Genomic DNA, 24,365 nt, shown 5'->3' with positions numbered 1-24,365 from the left:
GCAGAGGTGGCTCTTGGTATGAAAATGGATCTCCAAACGGCCTGGATCAGTGAGGCCAGTTTTCCTTCTTCCCAGAAGGAAACAGTGGCAGAAGTTTTCCTTCTTCCCAGAGGGCTCTAGAAACCTCAAGGTCCCATTGCTCCAGCCGGGGTTGAGGAGCCCAGGTAGGGCCCACCCTCTGAGATGGTGGCCAGCTCTGAGCCCTAGGCAAGGCCCAGGTTCTCTTTCTCTTTACGCCCCTCTGGGTGCTCACTGCCCTTGCCCCCCCTCCTTCCCCCCAGGCTGCTGCAAGGAAGCTCAGCGCAGATTTGCCTCGCTTTAAGCTGAGAGAATAGATGATAATTTGGATTTACACTGAAGACAGACTAGGAAGTGAATCACTGCTTCACAGAAAGAGTCCCAGGGCCATGCTTCTAAATAGCAAGTTACGCTAATGCATTTTAAGTGATTTAGGGGAAAAAAACACAACAAACCCTGACCCCTAGACTCTTAGGCCTGGAAAAGCACTTTGGAGGTCAGCCATGCCACGCCACTCCACTGCCCCAGGATGCCCACATCCCTTCCGTGAGGCTCTCACTTGCTTTTCAGGCGCGCCAACGGTCTGTCCTGCACACCGCTGCCCCAAATCTAAAACGCGCTTCCTACAGTGCATGGCTGAGCTCCCACATGCCTGTTGGGGAGCTCATGCCTGTTGCCCACTTCAGACCCTTTCCCGTGGTGTGCCTCCAGGCTCCTTACCTTGGCCTCGGAACCTATACTCCATGGGGGCAAGGCCTTTGTTTGTTCCCAGCTGTTCTCCCAGAGTTGGGCACAGGGCCTGCTACGGTGTGGGTGCTTGGGGATATGCAGTGAACAAATGGCCGAGGGAAGGGCACCTGCTGACCTCCAGCTTTCTCTCCCGCTCGGACCCAGTATTTGCTTCCCAGCTGGAGTCCCAGCTTCCAGCCGCACCTGCCCATGGCTTCTCTACACCCCGCTGCTACAGGGGTCTTTCTAACACACCCCTCCAGCCCGGTGGTTCCCTAACCCTCTGGTTGCTGTGGCTGACCAGGCCGCCGCTCTTTTCCACCCTCCTTCCCACAGGTCGTCCTGCCCCATCCTGTGCTCCAGCCACGCAGAGCCTCATTGCACAACACAAGCCTGCTCGTCCATGTGTCATGTTGACCCCTCAGCCCGGGACACTTCCTCTACCTTGTCCGCTTTGTCAGCTCACCGCTGCCCCTCTCTTGGACCTCCCCCAGCTCCCCCAGGTGGAGGGGTTTCTGTCTCACCTGCTTTAAGACAAGTTCAGTATAGTGGAGCATCTAAGAATGCCAATTCTAGACCAGTGGGCTTAGACACAGAATCTGGCTCCACCACGTACTAGCTTTGTGACCTTTAGCAGGTTACTTAACCTCTCTATGCCTCAGTCTCCTCATCTATGAAATGGGGTCCATAGTAAAACCTAACTCACAAGGTTATTATGAGCACTGAAGGAGATCATCTGTGTGAAGGGTGAGAATAGTGCCTGGCACCCAGTCAGGAGTAGGTAAGTCTCACTATTACTACCCATTCCTCATATAGGACTTGTTACATGAATTTGCAGTGAAAACCTGTTTGCCTGGTGTACAGAGTCCCGTGAATTAAGCTGAAGAGAGATGTGATCAGTTCTGAGATTAGAAACGGAGCCCCAACAGGCATGTGGGAGCGGGTGAGGTGAGAGGAAGGGGATAGTTAGCAAGTATTGCCACTGTTTAGGGGAAAGGTAGAGGGGCAGATCTCTAGCAGTGGGGACGGAAAGACTGGGCACTTCTGAGAAATATTCATGGAGGAGAATGGACATGGTGGAGAAGGAGGAAGAAGCAAGAACCAATTGTGACACCAGATTTCCAACCTGAGTGACAGTGTTGGGATTTAAAGGGGCCCACTGAATAGCATCCCCCTTCCCTACTCAGATTCAGGACCAACTGAGAGAGAGAAAGGGGGAGGAAGAAGGGAGGAAAGAGGCAAGCCTCAGACCCCATCATTACAGAAACAGCTATTTGGAAGGCCCGGCTTCAGAGGGGGGTCTGTGGGGCACCTCCCACTGCAGCCCTCCCTCAGAGTGGGGTCTGTAGACACCTCCCACTGCAGCCCTCCCTGTGGGTGGGGGTAGGGCTGAGCCTGCCTGGCCAGCCTCAACACATGGCGGAGAGTGGCCTCTGCAACGAGGCAGGTCCAGAAAGGGCCCTCCTGCGCAGTTCTTGCACATGGAGCAATCTGAGAGGTGCCCCTGCAGCCCTCAGGAGGAGGACTCGGGGGAAGGAGGGAGCCCAGGAATGTGGCGCTGGCACTGGAGGTTCTTAAGCTCACACTCTTGATGCTTTGGGCTGGATACTTCTTCGTTTTGCTGGCTGTCCTGTACGCTGTAGGAAGTTTGGCAGCATCCCTGGTCTCTACCCTCTAGAAGCCAGCAGCACCCCCTTCCCTGGTTGTGACAACCAAAACTGTCTCCGGACATTGACAGGTATCCCGGGGGTCTGGTGGGGGAGCAAAATTGCCCTCATTTGAGAACCACTGCTCTAGTCAAGTGGAAGGTCCTCTGGATGGAAACCTCAGGAGTGGGAAAAAAATGCTTCCTCCCCACTCCTGACCCAGGGATCGGGGCCTTACATAGGCAGTGCTAGAAGGGCGGGTTGGGGAGATAGCCGGGTGCTCCACACCTTTGGGTCTGCTCTCTGGATGCTCTCCCTTCCCTCCTGCCTCTCCTGTCCAGCTGCCTTCTTAGCATCCTTCAACTTAACTTGCAGCGACACCCCCCTACCTCTTTGGAAGCATTCCCAGCTCCCTGCCCTGCCCCCCAGCTTCTTTAGCTATCATTTTGTGCTCCCTCCTCCACAGCACCCCTCATCCTGTACTGCAAATGTTGACTAACTTTCTCCCTGTGACCCCAGCGCTGCTGAGCAGAATCCCAGGATTGTCGAGGGTCCACGGGGCGTGTTGCTGTGGGTGAATGAACCAAGACAACTTCTGGTAGCTCTTCTCCAAAGATGCCTTAGTTCCAGGCACTCCTGTGTGGGGCTCGGCCTCTGCAGGGCGGAGTGCTCCCACAGCTGCCTTTCTCCCTGGAGCCTCTGCCCCCCTACAGTGTCTGGAAAGGGTCTGTGCTCCCTGCTCATTTCTAACTTCTGAAGCATTCGGGGCTCTTTTGTAGAGTGAGACTCTGCCCCCCTACAGTGTCTGAAAAGGGTCTGTGCTCCGTGCTCATTCTCAACATCTGAAGCATTCAGGGCTCTTGCTTTTGTGAGAGCTCGGGGTGGTGTCCTTGTCTCTTTCGATAATTGCGGAAGAACTGCTTGCCCTGGAAATTGCCCTGGAAGCCTCTCCCCACAGCTGCCTGACCCCACTCTGAGATCTGGGTTGCTTGGTTACCAGCTTTCAGACCCAATTCAGGAAAGTCCCAAGGCCACAGAAAACTGAGTTTGGCTACATGTGACCCAACCCACAGCCAATGTCTAAAGACTATCTGACCTAACACTATCCGTGTGGAAGAAGGGAAACAAGCAGTGAGCACTGCCCGGCCTGGCCCCCAACAGGTGTCCACTAGCTCGCTTAACCCTTGAAACCTTGGTGCGTTGTCATCTGTAACGTGGGAAGCAGACAGTGAGCATGTCAGACACCATGTTACAGATGACGACACTGAAGAGCTGAACGATGGAGGAACATGCCCAAGGTCACTACCTAGTTGATGCGGGGGTGGTGGGGGGGGGGGTGAAATCCAAATCCAGGTCCCTGACTCCAGTCCTACCATCCCTTACCCTTGTTAAGCCAGACCCCTCTTTGCCCCCTCCCGACACCTCCCCTGTAGGAGCAGCCCACATTCCTTACTGAGGCACCGGGTATTCTGGCCCTGCGCCCCTCGGCCCAAGCTCTGCCTTTGGTGGTTAGCCTCGCCTCCTGTAGGCTGCTCGGCCCTGGGTGTCCTCCGTTTGCACCTACGTGCTTAACCTCCTACTCCGAGCCGCTCAAAGTGCTCAAATACATAGTAGGCGCTTCACACCCAAGCATTCAAGAAAAAGTTTCAGTTCAACCTACTTTTTGATTCCATGTTTAACTTCTCCACGCTCTCCCAAAAGATTCAGATGTTCACAGTGGTGTGACAGGAGGTTTCTCAGGTCAGCCATGTAAAATGTGAGGTCACTCCAGGTGCCGGCGGCCCTTCCGCTTCATGCGGTTCCAGCCTGCTCTGCTTTCTTCCCCAAACTCCCTATCTCACCTCTTCCTGTGACATTCTCTAGCTAAGTAGTTTTTCTTCATATACTTCAACAAGCTGGTGAGGAATTTTAGGAGCAGAAACATTTTTCACTTTAAAGCAGATTGTAACTTACACTCCCAGGTCTCTGAGGACCATGAGTCTAGGGCAGTGGTTCTCAAGCCAGGCTGTCCATCAACATCATCTGGGGAGCTTCTAAAAATATACAGCACCCAAGCCCCACCCCAGACCAATTCAGTCCGAAACTGGGTGAAGGACCTGGGCCACGTCATATTTCTAAAAACTCCCAGGTGAGTCTATAGGCCAGCTAAGGTTTATAGAACCTTTGGTCTAGAGCCTTGCTACTAGAAGTGAAGTTTGCAAACCAGCAGCAGAGACATCATGTGACATTTTGTTAGAGTGCAGAAACTGAGGCCCCACCCCAGACCTACCAAATCAGAATGTGCATTTTACCAAGATCTTCAGGTGATTTGTAAGCATCTTACAGTTTGAGAAGCCTTGCTTTAGGGAAAGAACAGGTTTTAAATAACTGTATGACAAGTTGCAAACAATTTCTGCTGATTCACATTATCATTTGGACATATTCCTTTGTACATTTAACGAATATTAATTGAGCACCAACTAGTACCAGGCACTATCATGGTTTTTAAGGACACATTGGCATGCACCTTTGTCTTAGCCTGCAAATTCCTCCCCATACCCTGTTTTCTCTAGGTTGTACCATTTGGTGATAGCCATCCCCTTTCTCCTAGACCTGACCCCCCTCCAGTTCCAACCCTTACCCCCTTCTCACTTTTTTGTAAAAACTGGAATCAGAATCCTTCTTTGTCACTTCATATTAAGTATGGTAATTTAACTCCGAGCTGAAGACAGCTAGGACTTTGAGTGTATAGGGATAAACTGAGCCTGCAGCTCTGAGGATTGCATAACCCTCGATTGATTTCAATCAATCTTAGATCTAGAGACAGAGGAGCAGGTTCCTGAACTAATCTCATACCTTCACTGTAGTATATACCCTGGTTTCTTGACTGGGAGCTATAGTACAGAACCTTGTTACTCAATGTTTAACTTGTAGACCAGGATCATTGGCATCACCTGGGAACTTGTTAGAAATGGGGAATGTTGAACCCTACTACAGATCTAGTGAATCAGAATCTGCAATTGAACAAGACCGCCGGGTGATTCACATACACATTAAAGTTTGAGAAGCACTGGTATACAACATATTATAATCACATGGGGGAGCTTTTAGAACTCTGATGTGCCCCTGCTGCACCCTGTGCCAGTTAAGTGAGAATATCTTGGTGTGAGACCAGACATCTGGTCTCTAAATGTACCACATTAGCCATTTTTAAGTGTAGAGTTCAGTGACATTGCTCACATTCACATTGGTGTGCAACCATCACTACCATCTATCTCCAGACTTTGTCATCTTCCCACACTGAAACTCTGTCTCCATTAAACACTAACTCCCCGTTCTTCCTCCCCCCACCAGACCCTGACAACCACCATTCTATTTTCTGTGTCTGTGAATGTGACTATTCTGGGTACCACATCTAAGTGGAATGATAGAGTATATGTCCTTTTGTGACTGGCTTATTTCACTCAGCACAATGTCTTCATGGTTCATCCATGTCATAGCGTGTGTCACAACGGTCTTCCTTTTGAGAGGTTATAATATTCCATTCTACGGATAGACCACACTTGTTTACCATTTAGCTGTCGATGGACTCTTGGGTTGCTTCCACCTTTTGGCTCTTGTGAATAATGCTACTATGAATGAGGGTGTACAAGTATCTTTTTGAGCCCCTTCTTTCACTTCTTTCCAATGTAAACCCAGAAGTGGGATTGCCAGATCACATGGTAGTTGTATTTGGGATTTTTTTTGAAGAACTGCTGCACAGTGGTTTTCCGAAGTAGCTATGCCATTTTATATTCCTACCAGCAGTGCACAAGGGTCTTAGTCCCCCACATCTTCTTGAATGACTGTCATTTTCTGGGTTTGTTTTTTTTTGTTTTTGTTTTTGTTTTTTTGCTATATCCATCCTAATGGGCATGAGTGGTATCTTATTATAGTTCTGATTTGCATTTCCCTGATGATTACTGATGTTGAGCATCTTTTCACATATTTATTGGCCATTTGTATATACCTTCTTTGGAGAAATGTCTATTCAAGTCCCTTGCCCATTTTTAATTGGGTTGTTTTTTGTTGTTGAGTTGTAGGAACTCTTTATACATTCTGGATATTAATCCCTTATCAGATATATGATTTGCAAATATTTTCTCCCATTCTGTGGGTTGCCTTCTCACTCTGTCAATAGTGTCCTTTGATGTACAAAAGTTTTAAGTTTTGAGGTAATCCATCTTATCTATATTTTCTGTTGTGTGCTTTTGGTGTCATGTCCAAGAAATCATTGTCAGACAGCAGTATTTTTTAAAAAACTCCCCCAGTTATTCCAGTGTAAAGCTCCAGCTGAGCAGTGTTTCTCAAACTTTAACGTGCATTTGCATCACCTGAAATCTTATTAAAATGCATATTCTTATTTATTAGGTCTGGGGTGGGGCCCAAGATCCTGCTTGTTAACAAACTCCTAGCTGATGTTGAGGCTGCTGGTCTGGGAACCAGTCTGAGTAGTCAAGGTACAGAGAAGCCCTTCAATGATTTCTTTCACACGAGCCCTGAGAGTAGAACGTGGATCTTTTCCAGGCCTTTTCCTGAGTGTCTTCACCAGAACTGTTTTCCAATCTGCCATGGAGATAGGCTCACAGCTTCCCCTCTAATTCACAGCTGGTTCGGAGCAACCCGGCTGGGTGCGCTGAGTGCCCTTGACATAGCTGAAGAATAACATGTAAATTGCATGTTCTCCCTGCCCCCCTCTGCCCCTGCCCCACGGCGGGGGGTGGGGGCTGCTGTCCACTGGTCTGCCCACGTGGGGTGATTTCAGATTCCGCACTAATGATGGCTGATTCCTCTCTGGGCCTTGGCCTCTGTGGGGAAACTACTGCAGAACCCTGCTGAAAAGCTGTTTTGTTCAAAATATGTTTAATGTGCTCAGAAAGGAAAATCACACAGGTTGGTCTGAAGTTTATAGAAGGCACCAGAGAGAAAAACTACTGAAGTTCTGCTTCTAAAAAAAAAATCCTTTAATTCATCATAGAATTTTAGAGCAGGAAAGGACCTTTAGAGTCTATCCCAAACTCTCATTTTGGAGAAGAAAGCTAGGACCCAACAAGGCTGTGACTTGTTCAATGTCACCTAGCAAAATGGAGGTCAGCCCATAGGTTAATACTTCTTTTTAACCTTGCTTTAGGTTATTTATCTGGAAATGGTTAACACAGAGTAGCTACCTCTTTCATATGGCTCCTTTAATTAAAAGTTCAGCTTTGCGGGGCACCTGGGTGGCTCAATCGGTTAAGCATCTGCCTTTGGCTCAGGACATGATCCCAGGGTCCTGGGATAGAGCCCTACATCGGGCTCCTTGCCCAGCAGGGAGTCTGCTTCTCCCTCTCCCTCTGCCCCTCTCCCCCTAACTCATGCTCACTCTCTCTCTCTCTTTCAAACAAACAAATAAATAATCTTTTTTTTTTTTTTTAAGTTCACCTTTTCACAGAAAAGGTAAAAATCAACAGGCTGGATCATGGTTCTTGCCCCTCATGGCCTTCATTAGAAAATTTCTACCAGATGTTTACTTATAAGTTATGAATCTCTTCTAAAGAACATTGAGGCTTCCTGATTAAGTGTGCAATCTAAGAAAAAATAGTTATTATACTGTATTCTTCAGTAGTTATGTGCTTCTGAAACCTATTCCAGAATTCTGATATTACCTAAACAGAAGGTTGTTTCACCTTCTGTATTACCCCAACTGGACCTCCCTCCCTGGTGCCAGTGACCCAAATTGTAGGTATGGTGCCTGGGAGGGACTAACTAGCTTCTAGAAGATATACCCAATGCCACTTTCCTTTTCTCTGTCCATTGCAAACCTTGTAATCTGATCACAGTACTCTTTCAATCCACTGCCAATCAACTGGATCTGGCTCTCAAGCTGAAACTCATTTGTTGTCCTTACAATAGAAGTCATACCTTGAAAAGACCAGTGACCTTCAGATCCACCCTACATTTCATCATGTCTACACTGGTTATTAAATACTCTTTAGCTTCTCATTTTACCACCAGCTGCTCATTAATCCAATTATAAGTTTCCTTTATCTAACCAAACTTCCTGCCGAGTTGCTTAACTCTCATAGTGATGCGTTTGCCTTCCGTGATTAGACAGCCCGGGAGAAGATACTGTCTTTTTCAGACATCTCAGTAATTTAGGCTTGACCTCACTCTAATAGTGCAACACCCAACATGTGCCTTATGAACGTGCTGCAAGAGCCCCCTTCCCAGGAAGGCTCACCAAGGTTAGTTTCCGCCCACAGTGGGAGTCCTGCCCCTGGGTCTCTCCCCAGCCTCACCAGCAAGGCATTAGGGAGGCTCCTGAAGCATGTCTGACTGTGAAGGCAGTGCCTGGGCGCTTCATTTGGGTTTCTGGGTCCTGAATGGAAGCATGCTCATTTGCTGGCAGGAGCGTCTGTCTCCATATGGAGAATCCGTCTTCACATCTTCTGTTCATTAAGACATCAGCCTCACTCAGCCTTGCTCTCGGCTGCCAGACACACTGGCATGCCAACAGGAAAAGTTCCATCAAGAAGGGGTCTGCTGCCTTCTGAAGGCAGGAAGGCACCACTCTGCCTCCAGGACTGGCTCTGCGCAGCCTTCATGAGACTTGTTTCAGCAGAGCCTTTAGAACACTCTGTGAGCTCTGACTCCGGGCCTGCAGGCAGAGTCTCCGGGTGGTGCCATCTGTAGCTCCCGCAGAGGCAGGGCGGGGTCCTTCCAGCTCCTTGGCCATTCTCATCAGTCTCCTGGGTGCATGCCACCAGCTCCCATGGCCCCAGGCTGCTGGGCAACACCCTGAGTTATGTTAGAGATATAATAATGAATTATACAATCATTATACATAATTAATTTATAATAAAACACACACACAGTGGTTTAATTTCTCCAAGTGAATGATGTGCCGCCGCCAGATCCTGCTGGAATACATTCCCTAAATGACTGATTTCTGATCTGGAGATGATAGCCAGCTGCCCTAGGAAGGGACCTTGGCCAGATTCCCTCCAAGCTACCTCTGGGGTATGTCCCATTGAAGGATAATCCTTCGCTGCCTCTATTGTTGTTCTAGACCGGGATACCCATGGGGGTCTCACTCCACCCCAGGACTGTTTGAGAGTGGTTATCTTCTTCATTCCCCCAATCTTTCTTACAGAGTATGGGAGATGCCAATGTATTTATACTCCCCCATTCCTTCCTTCCTTCTTTCCTTCACTCAACAACTGTGTGATGAGTGCCTGTTATGCGCCAGACCCTGTCCTTGGCTTGGTGTGCATGAGTAAGCAAAACACAACGATCCTTGCCCTGGTGGAGCTTACATTCTAGCAGAGGGAGCCGGACAATCAATAGTAAGCATAATGAATAAATAGATTACACAGTGATAGGTGCTATAGAGGAAGAAGAAGCAGAGCAGGATAAGGGTGATCAGGTGTGATGCAGGCAGGCTGTAGGTTTCAACATGATGGTCAGGGCAGGTGTTATGGGAAAGTGGCGGCCTCAGAATGGCCAAGCCCTCCATGAAGAAGGGGGAAAGGCCTACTTGGGGCTGTTTGCTTAGGAGATCTTTCGGTAACATTTGTAAATTTTGGTTGCAGATGTTCAGGATGTTACTGTTCCTGCTGCTGCTGCAGTTTCTGCCCCCCACCGAGGGGTCCCAGCGTGCTGAACCCATGTTCACTGCAGTCACCAGCTCCGTCTTGCCCCCTGACTATGACAGCAACCCCACCCAGCTCAACTATGGTGTGGCAGTCACCGATGTGGACCATGATGGGGATTTTGAGATCGTTGTGGCAGGGTAAGTGTCTCCCACCCTGAGTCTGACCCATATATCAGTCAGCTTTTGCTGTGATAAGGCTGAGTAACAAATACCAAAAGTCAATGGTTTGCAACAATACGTATTCCCACTCCTAGGTCTCAGCTGGGCTCAGCTGGGCCTCTAGTATGCCATGTCCTTGTCTTTTGCTGTAGCAGTGAGAGATGGAGGCTGGAGAGTTTTTCAGGGAGAGAATTTGAATACTCTGCTTCGAGGCATGCTCTTCAGATTTTTAGTCTCCTTAGTTATACAAGTAACACTTCCTTAGCAGCGGGACTGTAGACTCTCTATGAAGGAAGGGCTTAAAGGTGACAATTATGAGAGAAGGGGCTGCTCAAAGCTGCCTTTGCACAGCATCTTCCGTAAGACTAGGAAGACAGTAATCATCCCTTTCACAGAAGGGAGGAAGACGGGAATTCAGGATAGCTAAACGTTCTCTAAAGCATGCCTTGCTGCCCGCCCGAGAAGCAACATTGTGTAGTAAGAAAAGCATACGATTTGGAGTCCAAGTAGCTTGAGTTCATGCCGTAGAGCTACAGCTTTCTAGTTGCATGACCTTGAGTCAGTCCCTTACTCGCTGAGATTCAGATGTATCATCTGTAAAAACAGGAGTCATTGTCATGCTTTCTTGTCCTGAAAACCTCAGGAGGGTGTTGCATGTACTAGTGCATTGTCAGGTCTGCCAGTAACCATCGATAAGCACTGTTTCTGGAGCCCCGTGCTGAGCCTTTCCCCGGCACTGCCTTACTTCATCCTCCTGACAACTCTGTGAAGTACATACACAAGAAAAGGGAATTAGACGGGAAGTGACTTGCCCTCATCAATTAAACGGGACGTGGATGGGTCAGGATTTGAACCCCAGGGCTCCCTAACCCTAGAGCTACTGAACTACGGTTGTGCAAAGTTTTGTTATCACTTCAAAAATCAGTCGATCGATAAACACGCCAGGGCCTGTCCTCCTCATTCTGGGAGGCCTGAGCTTTTATGGCAGCATGGAAAACAGTCACTGTCAGGTAGCACTGTCATGTAGCAGCTGCATGTAACAGCAGAGAGCACTGACCTTGGAATTGGAAGACCTGGTGTTAATCCTAACCATACCACCCAATAGTTGCAAACCTTGTGCAAGTTACTCGGCTATGCGGTGCCTATTTTCTCACCTCTGAAATGGGCATATTGAAGTCTACCCCCACCTACCACACAGGACAGGGTGAGGATCAGCGGTGATGATGCATAGAAAAGATACTTTATAGGGCGCCTGGGTGGCTCAGTTGGTTAAGCGACTGCCTTCGGCTCAGGTCATGATCCTGGAGTCCCGGGATCGAGTCCCGCATCGGGCTCCCTGCTCGGCAGGGAGTCTGCTTCTCCCTCTGACCTTCCTTCTTCTCATGCTCTCTGTCTCTCATTCTCTCTCTCTCAAATAAATAAATAAAATCTTTAAAAAAAAGAAGAAAAGAAAAGATACTTTATAAAGCACCCTTCTTCTTCCATTTATTCATTTCTTCTACCCTGTGAAGAGTAGGAGGTACCCAATTCTAGACCTCCTAGAAGTCTGGATGAGCACCCCGTCCAATAGAACCTTCTGCAGTGATGCAAATGTTCTATGTTGGTGCTGTCCGGTATGGTGTCCACGTGCCACACGTGGCTGTTGAGCATTTGAAATGTGGCTACTATGACTGAGGAACTGAATTTTTAATTTTATTTCATTTAAATTAAATTTAAATTTAATTTAACAGGCAGGCCCTATCTGGCAAAGTTTGGCCTGCCGAGTGTTCTTCTACAAGATGATACTGCCCACATTGAAATTAGCACAGTTCTGGGTCTTAGGAAGGAAAAACTAAAGAGCAGAGTGTGGTAGAAAAAGGAACATCAGAAGTGGTTGTAATGACCCTGCTGAGGTGACCTGAGCAGCTTGTCCATGCTTGGTGCTGTGACAATCTGGTGTCTCTGAATCGGGAGCAGCCCACCTCATCAAATCCTGCCTCCCAGAGCCATGAGTCTCTGCTTACGGGACTTTGATGCATGTCTGAAATGTTCTAGCTGGCCCCGCCTCCTGTCAGATGGTACCAGCCTCCCCCAGTAGCTCCTGGGAGCCGACAGAGGACAGAGGATGGTAGGGTAACCATCCTTCCCTCCTCCCAGGCCCTCTACAACTTACTGCAGTGAGCATCCTGGCCCTTCACCTTGGACATGAGCTTCAGGTGCAGCTCTCCATCGCACCCATCTTTGGACGCACACGGTTACCAGTGCATCTCCTGAGCATGCAGTTTATTTCTTTCCAAGTGCTGGGCATTCATTTCATCTTCATTTCCCATGAAGTCCCTCCCTCTGTCTCTTCCAAGAACTCAAGAAATCTGCTTCTGTGTCCTTGGTGGTAGGGAGGCTAGACCATCCTTTGTAGTCATCTTAGAGTAGGTAAACCTGGTCTAGCTTGCTGTTGACTGTGGGGCCTGCAGCACGTTGGAGTCCTCCTCTAGAAACAAAACCCAGACCATCCTGGATCCTCATCCTGAATCAGCCAGAGATCAGGGAAAGACCCTTCTCTCTTCTCCCAGGGAAGGGTTGAGCCAGGCAGGCCCTGTCTGGGAAAGTTTGGGCTGCCGAGTGTTCTTCTACAAGATGATACTGCCCACTCCCAGCAAAGGAGAAGGTTTGCATGGAGGACAGGATGGTGAAATTGGGCCGCCTCCCAGCTCCAGGTCAGGCCTTCTTTGTGGCTGTTGTGAAGCATTGTGAATTCTCAGAGCGTCAGAAAGACACGTTCTAATTTAAGTACCAAAATACGTTCCAAAGGCAAATATAACTTTCTATTATCTTCAGCTTAGGCTGATTTGTCACTGTCTTCTTCTTTGGGCTGGATAACCAAGGGTTGACTATATAGACATATTTAAATCAGGACCTTGGGAGGTCATTTGGTCCACCCCTTGCCTTCCAATTAGGCCACACCTATAGCTCTTAGAAGCTCCATTTATTTAAAGCCTTCCAAGAGAATGTGTGCAATCTTTTTGTAATCTAACTCAATTACTTATGTCAAGAATCTATTTGACAAATCTGAATCCTTCATATTAGAGTTTAATAAGCCATTTCTTTTAACTTTTGCTTTGCTATTGCCTTTGAAGATATAAACCAAGTGGTCACCATTCTTTCAAACAATGACAACTAGGACCACTGCTCTGCATTTTATTCTCTGTGGACTTGGCCACGTTTCTGGTTTCGACTCTTATTCTATGTCATCTACTCTATACCCATATTTAACTCCGTTTCCTTCTCTGTTTGATTGTAGACTCTGTTTAAGAATCATGCTGCAAGAGTTGAAATTTCTAAAAATTGAAGGTGAATACCTTTACCTGGAGCACCTGTGGTCCAGCTCATGACAGGCCCACTCTGTATTATCTTATAGACCTTTGCTGGTCCCTGAAGGCGTTTACCTTTGCGACCCCTGGGATAATGGCCAGCTCTTCAGTGTATAAGGCTCCCTGTACTTGAATTTGTCTTAGATGTGTTGACCTTGTAGTGTGTCTGATTTGACACTTGACTGTTGCTTTGACTATTTACTCTTTGAATAGGTTTGTTTTGTTTTGCTTTTTTGGTATCCTCGTTCTGGGTATTGATGGCATTGATTTTGAGCATGTTGCGGGTAAGTTTGTGTTGTGTTTCAGTTTCTTGAGTTAATTGTGATGGAAGGCGTGTGTGCGTGCATCTGACTGTGGGAGGAGCAGAAAATGACCGCCCTTTGTTCTGCGGGGATGGGGGAGGGAATGGGCTGGCTCTGATCCTCGGCCACAGCTGGGCGAGTGCCTCCGCATCTGGAGGGCTTATCTGTTGACCGGCAGGTGCATGATTGCGGTCTGTGCATACAGTCTCCTCCCTGCGGGGTGAGGGGAGGATTTGATCACCCCCAGAGACATCCGCGCACGCACAGACCATTGAGGAACTTCAGGACTGGTTCCCTGGGTAAATAAAAAGCTCAGTAGCTTCCCCTTTTCTCAGCAGAGCTAAACACCCAATCTACAGTCTCACATAGTCTAGAAAGGGATTCCTGTTGGTGTCGATCTTGCACAATTCCTTTAGAGTAGCTTTTGTTTTCTGGGATATCCCCAGAGGTCTGAGATAACCCCCCCTACCCTTTCAGTTTCCAACAGAAGTTTTGCTCAAAGGGAAAGATTGTAGTGGTTGTAAAGTTTAAATCACGATTTAGATCAGTTTTTCCACACAGAACATTCATTTGATAAAACCTTAACGCAGTCTTCACACTTGGAAGGGTTTCATTTAAAGGGATGCTACATATCATAAAGCAGTGTTTCATTTTGTTCTTAATTTTGCAACTATGTCAGAAAACTTTTTTAATTTACTAAGGTTAATTGAATTATTTAAAAGCAAACTGTATTCAATTATCAGATTAATCATAATCATATAGGAGATATGTTTGCCATTATAAATAATAAGAACAATGATAAAGAATGAGGTATTTATCTACAATTCAACCAAAGCAGGATTTATGCATTTTATTATGAGTATATATAGATACATGCAGCATATATAGATATATATAGTGTGTATAGATAGATAATAGATGGGTAGATAGATGTATCCCTGTAAATATATGCAGATATATGTAGTCTATCTAAGTCTATTTGTATATACACATACACACTTTTAACAAAATAGGAAAAATTGAACTTTCTGTGCTAATTGTTGCTTTGTAAAACATTTTAATAGATTTGATCATCAGTTTTGACAACTTTAAAATGTTAGATTATTTCATTCAGTTCAATTTATCTTTCTCTTCTAATTTAAAATAGATCTTACAATGTAATAACACTCATATGTGTTTTATTACCAAAAAAATCATACAATATCGATGAAAGTAAAAATCCATCTCTATCAACCCCCCACCCCTCCTTTAAGCACATCCCAGTCCTTTCCTAAGATAACAATTGTTTTCAGTTTGTTGTTTATACTTCTAGAAATTTCTATATTACATATATGTATTACATATATGTTCCTAGGTTGCAAATATATAATTTTTGGAAGAATCAAACTGATACATATTATTCCAAAACTCACTTTTTTTCACTGCATAGTATACTTATTGTTCATATATAGATATAGATATAGATAGATGATAGATAGATAGATAGATAGATAGATAGATAGATAGATAGATAGATTTAGCTCATTTTTTAAAGTTGTTTAGTGTGGATGTACCACATTTGTTTTGTCACCCCTCAAGTGACATTTAAGCTGTCGCTAATCTGTGACCACTGCAAACAATGCTGAACTGCGCATCCTTATCCACATATGCAAATATTTTTCTGGGATAGATACCAAGCAGTGGAGATGTTGGGAATGCTATGTACATTCTGGATCTTAATAAATAGCACCAAATTATTTCCAATTTCCATCTTTTTCTATTTATTCATAGCCTAGAAATAAAAGGTAAGCTTGGGGATTATTGAATTCAACAGCTATTCAAGCCTCTACCTTGTGTACAGCCGCATAGACTCCGGGGCCTGAACCTGATCAATTTAGACCTAATAGTTCCAAGAAGGACAAAGCCTATTCTGCATCTACAAAAGAAGCTGCCGCTGTTAAAAACCGGATTGAGGAACTTCAATACTGTCTGATTCCAACTGCTAAGAGGACTTCTTCTAAAGCCTCGTCTGCAAAAATATATTTCTTAAATGGTTCACCCTTCACCCCGAGATTCATTGTCGCCGGTATCATGGTAGCTTGATTGTGGGGTGCCAGCTCTTCTGCTGTGGTTAAGCAGGGACTGCCCCTGATTTTCAATACTAATAAGACATGAGCCGGAGCAGGAACCAGGGCTTGTAAACGCATTCTGAAAACTTTTCTAGGGTGCATGGGTGGCTCAGTTGGTAGGGCGACTGCCTTCAGCTCAGGTCATGATCCTGGAGTCCCGGAATCGAGTCCCACATCGGGCTCCCTTGCTCAGCGCGAGGTCTGCTTCTCCCTCTGACCCTCTTCCCTCTCGTGCTCTCTCTCATTCTCTCTCTCAAATAAATAAAATCTTAAAAAAAAAAAAAAAAAACTTTTCTAAAAAGGTTACTCAGTGGTGCATGGTGGGTCTTCCAGAGACGTCTCATTGCTGCATTTGAACTTCCTTCTCCCCAGAAGCAGTGGGCAAACATTCTACCCTGCGCACCAGGTCACAGACTCTCCTGAAAGCCCAAGGTTCCGAAGCCCCTTGATAGGTACCCTAGCGACCCCGCTCCCCCCACAGAAGGTGTGGTAGGCAGAATAATGGCCTTCCAAAGATGTTGTATCCTAATGCCCACAGCCAGTGAATATGCTGTCTTATCTGGCAAAAGGGACTGCGCAGATGGGATTAAGTTAAGGACCTTGAGATAGTGAGACGATCCCAGATTATCCGAGTGGGCCTGAGGTAATCACAGGGTCCTTAAAACTAGAAAAAGGGAAGCGGAAGAGGAGGTCACAGTGATGTGAGGTGAGAAAGACTTAAACTCACCATTCCTGGCTTTGAGGATGGAGGGAGGGGTCACAGGTCAAGGAATATGGGTGGGCTCTAGAAGGTGGAGAAAGGTAGGGAAATAGATTTACCCCTAGAGCTTCTAGAAGGGAATGCAGTCATGCCAACACCTTGATTTCAGCACAGACCAATGATGGAATTCCGACAGACCGAAGTGTAAGATAATCAGTTTGTATTGTCTTATGCCACTAAGCTCGTGGTGAGTTGTTACAGCAACAAGAGGGAATTAGTACGTCAGTTGCTTGGTGTGATTTTTCGGAGCGGGGATGGCCATTACCTCAGAGAATTTTAATAGTATTATTTTAACAATTTCATGGCCTTAAAATAAATATACCACCCACAAGCATATTATTTAAAAGAATAAAGTAAGTATACCCCTCCAAGGACCATGTGCGGTTTGGGGAAGAATCTAAAAGCACACTTTGTTCCTTGGTGACCAGCCACCTTAATTCACTGTTTGACACCCCGTGTCTTAGATGGTTGGAGGCGGGGAGAGGGATTCAGGGCTTTTAAAGTCCGCATTGCCCTTGGTGAGACAGCACACTGAAACTGGGTGAGGTCATGAGTGACCGGTACCCTGGAGAGATGCAAGCATTCCAAGAGTCGGACAGGGTGGAGAACACTTCCAGGTGAGAATCACCAAGGCCTTGGAGGGGGCATTTGGAAGGACAGGTAGCATGCGGGTCTGTTTAACTAGGGAGCAATGTCCTCTCCAGGCTGGAGACAGCTTTGGGCTTACTTAGATTTTATTGTTTTAAAATTAATTTTTTTTAAAAAAAAAGAAGTTTAACAAAAAACTGATTTTCACATAGTGAAGGATATTTATAAAAAGCCATTCCAAAATAGTAATATAATTAAGACCCTAAAATTGCCTCTGCTGAAAAAGGCAAAGCTACTTTTAGTAGTCTGAGTTTTTCATCCATTCAGAAAGTGGATGGATGTAGGCCCTGTCTCCAGTCACCTTCCTTGAAGTCTGTCTTCTCCCCAGTTCTGTAAGTGGTGGGCTGGGCAGAAGGCCTTCCACGTCCCACCTCAGCCTCCTGAAGTCCTAGGCACAGGGCAGGCTGCAGGTGAAGCCCACCCTCCCCACTCTTACACCCCTACAGCAGCAGGCCTTTCCCTTCCCTTTCCTCCCCGACTCCTCACCCCCTTCCCCCCTCCCCCAAACACATCTCACACTTCTCTGTGCCATTTTCACTCCCAGCATCACTTCTTTTCGGCGGGGGGGGGGGGGGGGGGGGTTGTGACCCCTGCCTCCCTCCCCTTCTCCCCAGTGCTACTGACTTGGTGAGTCATTTTCTTCCAAGAATGCTATGGTTAGGACTTAATCTCTCCTCTGAAGAATAGTTGGTTTTGAGGAACAGATACCTAGGAAAACGTGCAAGGATGTGAAAAGCTAAAACATTCCCCACTTTGGATTTTTGCCATACTCTCCCCTCATTTACCTTCAGTTCTGAAGGAGCAGAGTGAGCAGCATGCCCCTTGTAGTTTGCTTACGTCATCGCATCTTAAACCATCACGGCAGTTCGAATGACATGTGGTATTTAACTGAGCCTCAGTCACACTGTTTCACACTTTAACATCACTAAAATTGGGATGTGACTTACAACAGGCAGCTTGCACTAAGTGGAAGTCGTTTCTTTCCTAGAGATACTGCAGTAATGCTGAGTCTTAGATGACGCCTTAGCTTTTTTTTTTTTTTTTTTAAGATTTTATTTATTTATTTGACAGAGAGAGAGATAGCGAGAGCAGGAACACAAGCAGGGGGAGTGGGAGAGCGAGAAGCAGGCTTCCTGCCGAGCAGGGAGCCCAATGCGGGGCTCGATCCCAGGACCCTGGGATCATGACCTGAGCTGAAGGCAGACACTTAACGACTGAGCTACCCAGGCGCCTGACGCCTTAGCTTTGATGAGAGCACTGTAGGTAGTATTGTCTCATTTTGCACATAGGGAAACTGAGGCCCAGAGATCTGCTGAAAGTCTTAGAGATGGTGAAAGGTGAACTATTACTCTACATAGGCCCACTAAATTAAGTGTGTTAATTGTGTCATTCAAATCATAATCTTTATTGATATTTCTCTGCCTATTAATAACTGAGGCTTGGTTTGAAATATCCTGGTGTGGTAGTCCATTTCTTTCTGTGACTCTACTTTGCTGTACATTGAGTCCATTTTATTAGGTGCAGTTTTAGAATTCTTTTTCTTATTATTGAGATGTAATGGACATATAACTTTAGTTTTGGGTTTACAACACAATGATTCAATATTTGTATATATTGCGAAATGATGACCACAATAAATCTTAGACTTTTTATATTTTCCTGGTGAATGGAGCCATTATTATGAAGTGACCACATCTATCCCTAATTATGCTTTTGGCCTAATGTTATTATTACTATTACATCTTTCTGTTAGTGTTTGCCAGGAATATATTTTTTCATCCTTTTACTTTGAACTTTCCAAAATCCTTATGTTTTATGTGTGTTTCTTGTATGCAGCGTGTATAGTTTACATTTCTTTCTTAACTGGCCGTGTCTGTCTTCTTACTGATGAGTTTAGTCCATTCCATTTAATAGGAACATTGATATCTTTAAACTTGTTTCTCTTGTTCAATTTTCATGTTTTTAATGCTTCTTTTCCTTTCTTGCCTTTTTTTAAAAAGATTTATTTATTTTTAGAGGGGGGAAGGGGAAGAGGGAGAGAGAGAGTCTTAAGCAGACTCTGCACTAAGTGCAGAGTCTGATGCCAGGCTCCATCTCATGACCCTGAGATCATGACCTGAGCCGAAACTGAGAGTCGGGCGCTCCACTGAATGTGCCACCCAGGAGCTCCTCCTTTCTTGCTTTTTAAAAAATTGATTGATTGATCAGCTTTTTTGGTGGGGGGGAAGGGAGATACTTGTTTTCTAAATCCCATTTTTTGCCTCTAGTTGATTTGGGACTTTTACCCTCTTCTTCTGTTCTTTTAGTGGTCTCTTTTGAAATTTTATGATACATTTTTAACAAACTCTAAAATTATCTTAACCCCCTTCTATAACATTACAAGGACTTTAGTCCACTTCAACTCTTGAGCAGCCCTTCCTGGTATACATATAGGATGTCAACTTTGCCCTTTGAAAACCCTGCCACTTACAATTATTATTGTTGTTATTGTAATTATCTAAAGGCGGTATTTTTAATTGGGAACACTAGCTCTCTCCAAGGGTCCTGGATTAATGTAGGATTCTAAAGTTCAGTATCCTCACTATGCTGCCAGCTCAAGAGTTAGTAATACTCTTCACAGTGCTCTGAGCCCCTTATTCCCATTTGTTTAGGGTCATCAGTGCCAGATCTAGTTTCAACTCCCTTTTCTGTGGAGTAGGGTGGTTCTTGGAGATTTTCCTTAAGTTGTGAGCCCATTAATACATTAATAATATATTTTATCTGTACTTCTTTTTTATAGTGGTAGGGTCCTTCAGCAGTCTATCATATGGATGGAAAGAGGAGTCTGGAGTTGTCAATAATTTAGGACCTCCCAAAGTTTGTTTTTCTATTACTAAGAGGACTAGGGAGGGTATGCATAACTAAAGGGAATAGTATTTAAGAGGTTCTCCCCCTTACCTGTTCAAAGATGCTTGAACTCACTTCTTGCAAAATAGAAAGAGCTCTACAGCATGGAAGACTTGGGTGTGAGGTGGAGAGGGATAGGGATGTGTGTATATGGGGAGAGAAGCACATGTATTAAAGCCACAGGCACTCAGGTAGTCAGGCCAGACCCTTGGACTGTGCCTCTCTGGAGGAGCAGGGAGAGTCAAGATCAAAGTCATTTCCAGCTTAGATGATACCATGTAAGGTCACCAGTGTTTGGCTACACCAACCAAGGAAATGTGTGACTGTGTACACCAAAAAGGACCTCCTTCCCCCCTCAGCAGCCATCTTTCCATGTTGTTTATAGAGTAGAATTACAGCCATATGAAGTCATGGACAAGTACCCAGTGTGTTTTGACATGCCCTAGTGCTGTAGTCACTCTGTATGTTGGCCATGAATGGGGACTGGGAAGATAAACAGGCTAATGAGGATTCTCCCTGGTTGGGAGCTATCCTGGAAAGCAACACTGCATTGCTGGGCTCGTCACAGAGAAAACAGTAGCAGAATCTTCTCTTTGGACCTCCATACCACCTTCATTCCTTCTTTTGGGATGAACTTACCCTCTCCTTTGGAGAACTGTTCTAATCACACGATCCCATGTAACTGCCAGTCAATAATCTGGGGTTCCCTGTGACCTAAGTCTGTCTAATCAGTGTCTTGATCTGAGATTTTCCATCCTGAATCGAAGAAGAAAGCTCTAACTTGCTCTTGGATCATGAGTTGTAAGGATATACGACAAAACTACTATGGATATATCCATGTCCCCCACCCCAGAGAGGAATCTGAGAGAATGAAGATGACACTCAGAGAGAAAAAGGGGGGAGAATCCTGGGGCATTAAGGCCATGATTCCTGTCCCTGAAGCCCCCAGAACTATGGGTCTCCTGCACCTCTACTTCAGTTCTTTTTACCAATAAATTTTTCTCTAGAGCGACTTTTCTTGCCAAAACTAATGACTTATAAATCTAGACAAAGCAGTCTTTTGGCAGATGAGAGCAAGCACCCTATCTGATTCTGTGTTGCAGACCAGAGCATAAACAGTCCCTGGCCCCAAAAGAGACCCTATGGCTATCTAGTCAAAGAGGAGATTCTTAAGAATATATAAGAGCAGTTGACAACCTGCAATCAGTGTTAACATGTTTCTGAAGGATTTTTTGCTAGGTGGATCAGATTGAGAGGGAAACTCAAACCAAAGAAATATCACAATGTTATTTAATTATATACTTATATCAAAAATTCTTTTTAAAATTTCTCCTCTCATAGTAGATTGCCAGCTACTAAGGGCAAGAACTTTCTCTTTTCCACCTGTGCTCCGATAGCCTAACATGAAGTTAGTGTTCAATGAATGAATAAAATGAAATAGGCAGGGGTCTTATGGATGGATGGAGGGTTTAAGTAAGAGAATTAATGAAAATAATAAACATTAGCTATATTCAGAAGTGATTTACTCAAGGACCTTAGCCTTGAGAGCAACATCAGTAAATTTAATAAGTAAAATCCTACATGCCTACCTTATATGTGTATATCTGTGTGCTCAGTGCTTTGACAGGTACAAGAATACAGTCCCTTTCTTTAAGCCATCTTAGTTGTAAGAGAGATAAGGCACGTATAGAAATAACAGAGCAGAATGTCATGTGAGCTGTAGAAAAGAAACTCACTCCATGGTTGGCACGCCTGTCAGGTTCATCTCCCCATTGAATATTCCAGTTTTTTTCATTTTCTTATTAACACTGAATTTCATCTGAGGTTGTGGTAATAAGGCTCTTTCTCCCCTGTATGGAATTCCTCGATGATGTCACAGGTTTGATCTTCTCTTGCTCATTACAGCCAAGATCCCTGTGTTCATTTCCCTTTTATTAAACCACAATAATGGTTTGTTGACAGAGTAGTCCCAAGGAACTGACAGCATCATTGGGCCTCCAGTCCTGGTTCTTCCTGGTTCCTGTCTAACACCTCGAAGAGGCAGTGAAATTCTCCATAATGCACCACTAACCAGTTCTACAAATGCCAACCTTGGTTTTTCTGAACATACACTTTTCCATCAGTAGTCTTTTGTCCATATTCTTCCCTCCAAGCTAAATAAAGCAAAGTGTGGAAGAAGGAAGCAAAGGAAACTAGTCATTTCCCCCAATTCCCTCCAAACAAGATGGGCTGTAATTTTAGTTCCTCCAATACCTTTTCAAGTTGCTTCCTTATTCTAGGAACCTATGGCTGCACCAGGCTATATGGCCAAAGCTGCACTCTCCCTCCTCCCATCAGCCTTTGCTCCATTGGGGCTGGCCTGGGAAGGCCTTGGTTAAGTCATTTCAGCACCTGATTCCTGGACAGCACCAGAGCCCTGGAAAAGATCTACAGGCTGAACCCTGTCCTTTCCCCACTGCATCCCTATGTGCAAATCCCTTTGCTTCCACAAATTCAGAAGACCCTGAAAAGTATGGCAAGTCTCATTATAAAAGTTTCCTTTCCATACAACTCATTAATGTCAAAAAGCAATAGCTAGTGAAATAACAGATATCTCCAAGTTTCCAAGGACATATCTAAAATCTAAGTTTCAAATGTATCTAACATTTCATGGGGAAATAAATCTTTAATTTAAAAAAGAGGAAGCAAAAAGTAGATGAGTTCATTCTTGGTTCAAAAAGCTGGAAAGCTAAAGAAATTTTCAAGGGACACTGGTAACTTCCTGATGCCTATCAGGTAATAATACTTCCTAGATGTGGTTAAGAAAAATGAGATAAGGCATGTAAATTGCTTATCACAGCACCTGGTACATACTAAATGCTCAGTTGTTAGTGCGTTGGGGGTGATTATGTTTATTTAATGCCTAATGTAACAGTAGTAGTTTACCTGGACCAACCCTCATCTTAGAAACCTCTGTGTGTGTCTCTGTCTATGCCTTTTCCCATCAATGGGATAGCATAGCGCTGTGGAATATTTTTTGCTTTTTAATTAGAATTATATATCTTTGTTGTTAATTTTAACACCGTCATTTAAACATTTTTATACCACATTGTCTGCAGACATCTGAAGCTAAAATAAGTTGTCTTGTATTTTACTTAGTTTCCTATAAATCAATGTCCCACCTAGGAAAAAGTTTATTTACCCTTATTACATTAGCCAGCTCTTATTCATTCATTCTACAGTGTTTTAAAGTAAGCTGCTATGTGCCAGGCACCTTGCTGAGCCCCAGAGGTTAGTAGTGAATGAGAGCAACTCCTGCCTTCACTGAATTCAGAGAGAATCAATGTGCCTGATGAATTAAAGAAATTCTTACTTTGAGAAAGAATTTCAGCTTCCTCTAACCAAATCTTTTATCAGAACTCATAATTTGTAACCAGAATCATTTCTCATTCCCACTGTCCATTCTTACTAAAAGATACTAATAAGAAATGGAACGATAAAACAAATGGGGCTAGAAAAAGAAGGACATGACTGGGGCAATCCATGAATTAATCAGCCCCTGAATAATCAAGAGATGATATATAAAATGTAAGTTCATGCCTTCTTAAATAATTAAATATGTTAAAGGAGAGACAAAAAAGACCACATTTCAGAAGAAATTAGTAGCCTTAAGGCAGTGGGTGAGCAAAAACAAACTCTATAGTAGCATTTATAAGCCTTTTCTATATTGTAATAAACCAAGCAGGTAGCAGTAAGAGGGATGATTATATGGATTCTCACGTATATTTGAAAGTAACGGATGCCAACCTAGAGGTCACAGTTATTACAAGGCATCTGAGACTCCATTTGTGCATGGGCATTTTATCAATAGACACTAAAGTGCAGCTACTATTATATGGAGATTTTTTTAAACATTGAAAAGGTATCTTCATACTTGAAAAGAGTTGAAAACCATGGTCTTAAAATATATATTCATGGACTGTCGAAACAATGAGGTTAGAGGAGCCAGAGGAGGGTCACTGAAAGGAGGAGAGTGAGAGATTTCAGGCAAGAGATGGAGAATAAGTGTGAGAAGAGATAAGTGGGAAATGGAGAAAGAGAAGAGGGACAGGAAATGTGCACATGGCATAGA

General features: G+C 44.8%; 1 protein-coding gene across 1 annotated transcript in view; it reads left to right on the top strand.

Annotated features, from left to right (window-relative positions):
• CRTAC1 (cartilage acidic protein 1) overlaps positions 1–24,365 on the top strand; it is a 148,072-nt gene that overhangs the window by 7,434 nt on the left and 116,273 nt on the right. Inside the window, exon 2 of the mRNA XM_064595129.1 lies at positions 9,983–10,182. Coding sequence (XP_064451199.1) covers positions 9,983–10,182 — 200 coding nt within the window. The remainder of the gene's footprint in view (positions 1–9,982; positions 10,183–24,365) is intronic.

This window comes from Mirounga angustirostris, unplaced genomic scaffold, assembly GCF_029215605.1.
Source record: "Mirounga angustirostris isolate CCGP_5_RB_7025 unplaced genomic scaffold, mMirAng1.0.hap1 SCAF_6, whole genome shotgun sequence".
In the NCBI taxonomy this organism is placed as follows: Eukaryota; Metazoa; Chordata; class Mammalia; order Carnivora; family Phocidae; genus Mirounga; species Mirounga angustirostris.
The sequence above is the reverse complement of the archived record's forward strand: the minus strand, read 5'-3'. Positions and strand labels throughout refer to the sequence as shown.